At 35.8% G+C, this 8,684-nt stretch overlaps 2 protein-coding genes across 3 annotated transcripts; one reads left to right on the plus strand and one right to left on the minus strand.

The window, feature by feature from the left end:
* Positions 1 to 282: 282 nt before the first annotated feature.
* Positions 283 to 5,019, plus strand: LOC107763767 (glutathione S-transferase L3). 2 transcript variants are annotated; one of them, XM_016582263.2, is made up of 10 exons: positions 283 to 425; positions 1,790 to 1,864; positions 2,013 to 2,073; positions 2,751 to 2,837; positions 3,008 to 3,106; positions 3,229 to 3,331; positions 3,429 to 3,505; positions 3,632 to 3,739; positions 4,571 to 4,654; positions 4,743 to 5,019. In XM_016582263.2, the coding sequence occupies exons 1-10, from the start codon at positions 415 to 417 to the stop codon at positions 4,746 to 4,748; spliced, it is 711 nt and encodes a 236-aa protein (XP_016437749.1). In that variant the 5' UTR covers positions 283 to 414; the 3' UTR covers positions 4,749 to 5,019. The 2 variants fall into 2 exon arrangements, with proteins under 2 accessions (XP_016437749.1, XP_016437750.1); XM_016582264.2 differs by having other exon boundaries at positions 1,793 to 1,864.
* Positions 5,020 to 6,919: 1,900 nt separating this feature from the next.
* Positions 6,920 to 8,047, minus strand: LOC107763768 (zinc finger BED domain-containing protein RICESLEEPER 2-like). Its single transcript, XM_016582266.1, has one exon. It carries the CDS (start codon positions 8,045 to 8,047, stop codon positions 6,920 to 6,922), a length of 1,128 nt encoding a protein of 375 aa, XP_016437752.1.
* Between the last annotated feature and the right edge of the window lie 637 nt (positions 8,048 to 8,684).

The following is an 8,684-nucleotide window of genomic DNA, read 5'->3' on the forward strand; positions in this document are numbered from 1 at the left end:
TTTTTGAAAAATATTTTTGAGAAAAATATTTTTTAAAATAAATTAATTTTAAAAACTTGGCCAAAGAAACTATTAATCAGAGATCATAATTTTGTGTCCTAAAAATAATTTTTATATTTGTTAAAAGTGTTTTGCTCTCTACCAAATCTTACGCCGCATGAATTTAAATTAATTCTCCCTACAGACACAAAATGAAAAAAGAAAAAATTCACCCTATTTCTCTTACCATGGACCTTCACATACATTAAAAACTCTCTGCATTTCTCGTAACTTCGTCACTGCTCTGCTCAAACAACATCTTCGTATCCTCTATAAAGTTCTCAATTCTCATTCTCATACTCCTATCAATTCATACTTCCAGAATTTTCTGAGTTCTCTCTCTCTGGCATTCATAGGAGCAAAAAATTAGCATCAATGGCTACCCCGTAAGTCTTAGTTTAGCTTCCTCTTTTTTCCTTCATTAATTTTCAATTGATCACCTAGTTTAATTTGTAGCAAATAGTTAACAGTGATCAGGGACGAAATAACAGTATGTGGAGAAGAGTGCATCTGAAAATATGTACTAAAAAGGGCAGCCGGTACACCAGGCACCATCCTGCGACTGCGTTCACACATACTTCGGAGAAGTATCGTACCTAAGACTGTGATGTAGGCACAATATCCTCATACATGCATTGATGGCTGCTTTCATAGCTTGAATCTGTGACCTATAGGTCACACGGAAATAACTTTATCATCGTTCCTACGCCCTCTTTCTAAGTTGTATATTACTCCCTCCGTCGTGAATCTATTTGAGTGTGCGCGAAGTAAAAAAAAGATTTTTGGAATTTGTGGTCCTAAACAAGTTAAAAAGAGGCCCAGAGTAGTTGTGTGATTATAAAAGTTTCTCATTAAGGGTAGAATTGGAAGTTTAAGCTAAATTCTTTTTAAATTTAGAAAGAGTTCATTCTTTTTGGAAGGAATTCCAAAAAAGAAATAAATTCACCTAAACTGGAGTGGAGGGGTCTCCTGGAAACAGTCTCTCTACCCTTCGGGGTAGGGGTAAGGTCTGCGTACATATTACCCTCCTCAGACTCCATTTGTGAGATTATACTGGGTCGTTATTGTTGTTGTTGTTGTTGGAGTGGAGGGAGTATATGGTTAAATCTTTTAAAGCATTATATTTATATTAAATTTAAAAAGTAGGGGTTAGAAAAGTTGTCATGAAATTAGTGGTTGATACATCATTTAAGGATTGGAAAAAAAAAATTACTACATTGTCCAAGGTTGTAGCCTAGTCAAGATGAAGCTAAGTTTAATGAAGGGGTTAGTTGAATCATTTTAATTAGAAAATTATATCGCGTAAATAGGATAAAAACAAATTTTTTGGTACATATAACAATTGTTGAATTTTCTTGAAGCAAGAACTTTTCTGTGACAATGATGATTCAACAATTTACTGTCACAGGTTTAGAAACCAGGTGTGACATTCTAGTGTTTCTCTGAATCTTCTTGTTACAAGTGTTGGTTCTGTACCTAGTGGTTAATGAAATGGTGTTTTTGCGGCCTAGTGTTTAATGAAACGGGTAAAAACGTTCAAATCCCAGCATCGCAGTTAGCCGGCGCTCATAGAATAGTACTTAAAATCTATCAATTTTATACAAAAATAGGTAGCGGCTGATACAACAGGGCCATTATAAATCTTGCATCTTAGTAATGGTTGTATAGGTATGTATATGTAATTGTTGAATTTTCACTTTGCTTTTGATATGGGCGTTGATGGGTATTTTTGTTTGTTTTATTTGTGTAGAAGTGTTCAAGAAGTTCTTCCACCATCACTTGATTCTACTTCCCAACCTCCGTCTCTCTTCGACGGAACTACCAGGTTTTATTTACTTCTCTTTTTATGGCCTATCACTCATTCTTTCTTGTCTGCATTTAGAAGGAAAAAAGAGTAATTTCTTCTTGATGGTGTTGATTTATTTGAGTGGAGATTGGTGATGTGGATCTGTTGTTTTCATTTTTTGCTGAAGGTTATACATCAATTATATGTGCCCCTATGCTCAGCGTGTGTGGATTATCAGGAATGTCAAGGTTCGTTTCATTAGTTTATGATTTGGCTACGTATGACTCATATGTTTGCACCATCTTACAATTTTAGATGGAATTTTTCGATAATCGAGAAATCTTGAGAGCCAACTGGCACAGGGTTTTGAAAATCGGTGCATATTAGTCCCGTCCTTCTACCGTTCTCCACTTAAATACCAGGGTTTTGTTTGCTACAGGGTTCGAACTCGTGATGTGAGCCTACTCCACACATCCCGAGCTATGGTGTGACATGATTATTATTGTTTAGAGAACCAAGTTTTTTTCTTTTACTAAGATTGTTTCAAAAACTTTATACGCTCTAAACTATGTACAGTTGTGACATATAGTACTACTAGTACTTTTGAAATTTCTACGTATGCAAAGTTTGATTAAAAAAGATTTGAAATTGATGTCCGAATTCATCAAAACTAAATGCTTAACCCTTATCCAAACACCAGAAACGAGTTACCTTGTGTTCCTCTTTTTAAGTTGTCATGTTTTCTTGAGTCATGCTTAATGGGGTGGGAGAAGGGTGTCACTTGGAACTTTTAATTTGTTGTTCCCTATTGTTCTTCAAAAGGGAATTGATATTATTCAATCTTAATATTTTCTTAGTTCATGTATATTTTGACCTGACAATGGGATTGGTTAGCTGAATAAAGTTCAAAAACCTTGAATTTCAGGGCTTGCAAGATAAGATCAAGTTAGTTCCAATTGACCTTCAGAATAGGCCTACTTGGTACAAGGAAAAAGTTTACGCGGAAAATAAGGTAATTGTTGATTGTTCCGGAAACACGAAGCTGTTTTTTTGCTCGGCCGTTCACTATTTATGTATGCATACCAAGTGTAATGCCTTGACCTAACATTTTGACATCTAGCAATTGGCCTGTAGGTTCTATGAGTACTGACTATAATGCTTGTTTGCCTCTTGCTATCGTAGGTACCCTCTTTGGAGCACAACAACAAAGTGATCGGAGAAAGTTTGGATCTGATTAAGTATGTTGATAGTAACTTTGAAGGGCCATCTCTTCTGCCTGATGTAAGCTGCAGCATTCCGTTCTTGCTGCTACTGACCGTTCTTCTTCCGCTCCCCCTTTTAAAAAGAAATGGGGAGACCAAGGATTAGTTCTGAAATTGACACAAGTTTGTAAACTGGTGTAGGATCCGGAAAAGCAGAAGTTTGCTGAAGAATTGATAGCCTATAGTGATACATTCGTCAAGGAAGTATATGGTTCGCTTAAAAAAGATGCACAGATACTGGCTGGTGAGGTTCTTTTGCTTTGGCACTTCAAAACTCGTTACGTATTCTTGGTAAGAATTCCATGTGTAAATTAACTGTAGTTCGTTCACACTTGTACTAGGAGCACAATTTGATTACCTGGAAAAAGCTCTCGCAAAATTTGACGACGGACCTTTCTTCCTCGGTCAATTCAGTCAGGTGACGACTTCTTACTTTATAGTAGCTTTGCAGTAAAATATGCTATATAACCAATTTAGAGTAGTGTAGATATATCTTTCCAGAATATGAAATTTCATCATACTAAAGAAATTTTTGGTGTATTAGGTTGACATAGCATATGCTCCATTCATCGAAAGGTTCCAAATTTTCCTGCAAGAGGTGTTTAACTATGATATCACATCTGCGAGGCCGAAACTAGCCAAATGGATTGAGGTATGACTAATATTACTTTACTACTAGATATGGACTACTATTCCAATATGAATGTTAGTGCTCTCCGAAAAGATGTATGATGGACAGGGGCGGAGCTAGTGTGTCAATTATGAGTTAGGTCAATCCCAGTAACTTCGTTTCAAACCTTGTATTTGTTTAAAGAAATTCATTAAATATGTTCAGAACCCAATAACCTAAAAAACTAGAATCCCAAACCCATACGTAGATGCGGGCCCATGATTTGGAGGCATCGGGGGCACCACTCCTAAAATAGTCATGAGGCATGCCAATTGCTAGCTAAAAATTCAGAGAGAGATAAGTTCTAAGTTTCTGATCATAGCTTGGAGAGAAGTAAATTTGATATTTTTTAAAAGAGTGGTCTAATCAAAAGAAAAAGGGAATGAAGGGCGGAATCTAAAGGAAAAAAAGGAGAAAATCTAGATAATTATAAAGCATTGCTCGAGCTGGATTTGATCCCTAACTAAGTTGTAGACGCCACCAGTGCCCCTAGCTAAGCTTTGTGTATGAGGGTGCCTAATCAAGTATATATCCATCCATATTCCAAGGTATATATATATATACAAGATTTTTCCCGAGCTTAGGTGGTGTCGGTGACCCCTCTAACTTGTACGTAGGTCCGTCTCTACTCATAAACCTCAAATTCTGGTTCCGTCGCTGATCATGGAAGGTCTTTTGCAGTTGCATAAGTGCGTATGATTCACCTATATAAAAGTATAGGAGCTAAGATTTTGGAGATTTACTTAATAGCGGCTCATCCACTTTACATTAGTTTTCGTGGATAACTAACTTTACTCTGTGATCGCCTTACAGGAAGTCAACAAGATTGATGGTTACAAGCAAACGAAAGTCTTGGATCCCAAGAGACTGGTTGAATACTACAAAAACCGTTTTATGGTATTCATTGCGTATAAGAGAATATTATTTCTTTTTTTACTCTGTTTGAGAATTGTTTGAGAATTTTTTTACTCTGTATTCATTGCAGGCCTAGAATTTCAAAACGGTTTGTCAACCATTGGTGAAACTGCGAATGAAGCACGCGCTGTATAAGTATGTCATGGAGTTCTACAGAATTGTTGATTAGTAATAGATAAATAAATTGGTCATGTCCTTTTTTTTATCTGTAGAATTGTGAATTATTTTTGGGGTTTGGTGTTTATGCTAGGGACTTGGATTAACACAGACGTAAAATTTCATGTAATGTGATCTCTGTTGTCTGTGTGTTTGCAGCTTCTTATTGAAATATTCTGTTTATGGCCTGAGTTTTGTAATCCGTATGGGTGGGGTTAATGGGTCAGGTTTGTTTTTAGATTAGGTTTGCTATCAGCAACTTTACAATGGACGACAACTAGGGCTGCTTATCGGGCGGATTGAGCGGTTTTTTACTCTTAACGGTTTGGCTTAACAATTATCGACTTTTAAATGTATTAATCCGTTAGCTACCCGATAAGATATCGGGCGAATTGGTATCGATTTAGCTCTTATCGGGCGGTTTATCGGCCTAACATGCATATTCACTAAATTGCGTTTTCCTTGTTTCAGCACTTTACGAAGAAAGATAGTAATCCAAAAGAAAGATAGTAATCCAAATCCAGTTTCACAAATGATGATTGAGGCCAACAAGGAAAGTGCTAGAGGACATTGTCTTCAGAATCATAGTCCCCAGAATCATAGTCCCCAGCTGAATTTAAAGAATAGAACACCACCAATCATCACAAATGAGTAGCATGATACCAAAAGCACAATAAAAAACGTGGCAACATTTTTTTCTAGTTGTATGTTGAACAAAAATATTAACCGTGCTAAACAGTAAACTCCATTAATGCCTTTCAGTGAAGGAAAAGACACATCCAACTGAAGTGGTGCCACATATATACACTACTTATTTAATTTAGTGAATATGTATGTTAGTATGAAACTTGATTACTTTAAATTCCTTTCACTCTCTTCTTCTGCAACTTCTACTCAAGAATATAAAATTCAGTAGACATTATCAAACAACAAAAAGAAAACTAAGTTACTCTTTTGCACAGAAAAATGCTTTTACATACAAAGCAAATAAACACCATCGCAGCAGATAAAGTCAGCAGAACTGCATGCTAAAGTTCTTCAGGACTGTACTGATAATAATAAGTCAGTAGAGCTACAAACAGCTTTACAAGTTACACAACAGTTAAACACCATCGCAGCAGATAAAGTCAACAGAGCTGCATGCTAAAGATCTTCAGGGCTGTACAACTTTACAAGTTACACAGTAGATAAAGTCAGATCAAGATAGTGGCTGATGCCTTGACACACAGTTACACAACAGATAAAGTTGGTTCCTGAGCAATTTCTTCACGCTCGGGCTCAAACAAAAGGCCATGCTCGACCTGCATTTGGATGACAAACATATTATTAAAGAGCGCGTGCAAAAAAGACATTGTTGATCATCAGAAAGTCATCTAAACTCTAAAGCAGACAAACATAATCATGTAATTTCATCAAAAAGTAGGTGTCAACATCTATGTTGAACTTTGCTAATTTTGCCTCTGGTTCTTGTTTGGAGAATCAGAAGTTGATATCTTCTGGTGTAAATATGAACAACTTTGTTGTCCTGGGAAAGTCACAAAGGTTGCAGTAAAACAAGTTGAAAAGTGGATGCCTATGCTTCCAATTTTTGTACAAAAAGGATTGCTGAGTGTTTGTAAATGGGATATACTGATTTTGAGTTTGAAAGTATGAGTTTCAGAAAAAGAATTGCTAATGAATAATCTTACCAAATATATTAACACTACACGTCAATTATGGAAGGGTCTTTTCCATTGCTGGCTAAATCTGAAGAAAACAAAATTAAAATAATGAGTCGTGCGATAAATATAAGCATATCAACAACACTTATATACAACAAATATAGTAACAATATTATTACCTTGTTCAAGCTGCTCGATTTTATCAAGATCTTCCTCAACACTAATGATTTTTTTTTAATTTTTCATTTCGAATCCAATCTTGAAGACACACTAGAGCTTGCACCAATTTAGGAATTAATGAACTCCTAAATGAATCAAGAAGACGTCCTCCCGTACTAAATGCACATTCGGATGCCACACTTAAAACCGGAACAGCTAATACATCACGAGCCATCTCCGCAAGAATAGGAAATCTAGCTGAGTTCAATTTTCACCAAAGAAGAATATCAAATTCTTTAGTGTCATCCTTAGTTTCTTCACCTAAATATTTATCTAACTCTGTTCTAGTATCAACACCTCCACTCCCACTTTTATATTTTTTTATATCTTGCATGAGGGATTCTAAAAGTCCTATATTTTGGGTGCTTGCTTGACTTCCAGAAAGCCCGGAAGTCGAAGTGTCCAATGAAGAACAATCTGAAGATGAAGCAAGCACAACACCTTTTGAGCTGGACTTTACATACTCACTGAATAATGAAGTCATGTACTTCGTCACTTCTGCTTGTATAGTTGCCCCCGTATCTACACCAAACATCTTTACAAGTGCAAAGCCAACTGATTCGATCTTGTAACGTGGATCCAAAATACACGAGATAAAAAATATCTTGTTCATTTTCCCTGGATCACCCCAATACTTATCAAACTTTTCTTTCATATTCTTTGCCATTTCACTTAAAACTATATCTTCATTTGCTATCAATTGCTTCAAATAGACAGAAACTGCGCAAATTTCAAGAAAATAAATATGCGATGTAACATAACGTGATCCAGATATCTTCAAAGTAAGAAGATAGAAGATTTCAAGAAATTTTGTAATTCTTTTTACATTCTCCCAATCACTACTCAAAAGTTCACCTGTAGGAATTCCAACATCAATATAAGAATGCTCAAGATAATGTCTCAAGCCAATTTCACTAGAAGCATAATATGAAAATGCACTTTCAAATTCAACAGCCCTGCGCAACATCAAGTGGGTGGAATTCCATCTAGTTGGAACATCTAAACATAAAGTTTTCTTAGAATTGAGTTGTTCAGCATCAAAACATTCTTGAAACCTCTTCAACCTCGCAGGAGACTGCCTAACATATCTCACTGCATGCCTAACACGTTCAATAGAAACTGAAGATTTTTTTAAACCATCCTGGACCACAAGATTCATGATGTGAGTCATACATCTCACGTGAAGGTGAGTACCATTCATCAAATTAGTTCCCATTTTTGTTAATTGCTTAGATAATTCTTTTACTGTCACATCATTTGAGCTTGCATTATCAACTGTGACAGTGAAGATCTTATTTATCCCCCACTCACGTAAGCACCTACCAATACCATTTGCCATATCTTCGCGTTTATGACTAAAAATAGGACAAAAATTAATTATTCTCTTATGCATATTCCATTCACTATTAATCCAATGGGTAGTGATACACATGTAATTGATTCTTTGTATAGAAATTTAGGTATCTATTACAATATTTTGATAGACCAAAAAATTAAAGGAATTTTGGTTGGTAGTCTATTACAGATGTTATTCAATTATATGATCCTTTAAGAATATTTGTAAATAGAACATATGAAATGGTTGTATAACTATTTTGTTATATTCAAATTATAAGTAGGTATAGGGCGTACGGATAATTTTTTGTTAAGTGATGTCGACATTTAAATTAATGAACAAACGCTTAACTTCACGTTCCAATATGGTTTTATAAAATTAGTTCTCAGTACTCCATTTTCAATATATGGAAGCTCAATAGGTTTAGTTACACCATTTTAGGTTAGAAGTCGGAGGTTCAATCTCTGCTTTCTGTATTCCCCCCTCCCCTCCCCAAAAAAAAAACCTAAAAAACATATGGTAACCTACCAGGTTTCAAACCCTTGACCTCCTAGGCAAAGTTGTAGAGCTTCACACCAAGAGGTGACGGGTGACAACGCTTGTTCAACGTGCCTTCGCCCCTGAGTATAAGAGTTCATTT

The sequence above is a fragment of the Nicotiana tabacum genome, chromosome 10 (genome assembly GCF_000715075.1).
Source record: "Nicotiana tabacum cultivar K326 chromosome 10, ASM71507v2, whole genome shotgun sequence".
NCBI classification, from domain to species: domain Eukaryota; kingdom Viridiplantae; phylum Streptophyta; class Magnoliopsida; order Solanales; family Solanaceae; genus Nicotiana; species Nicotiana tabacum.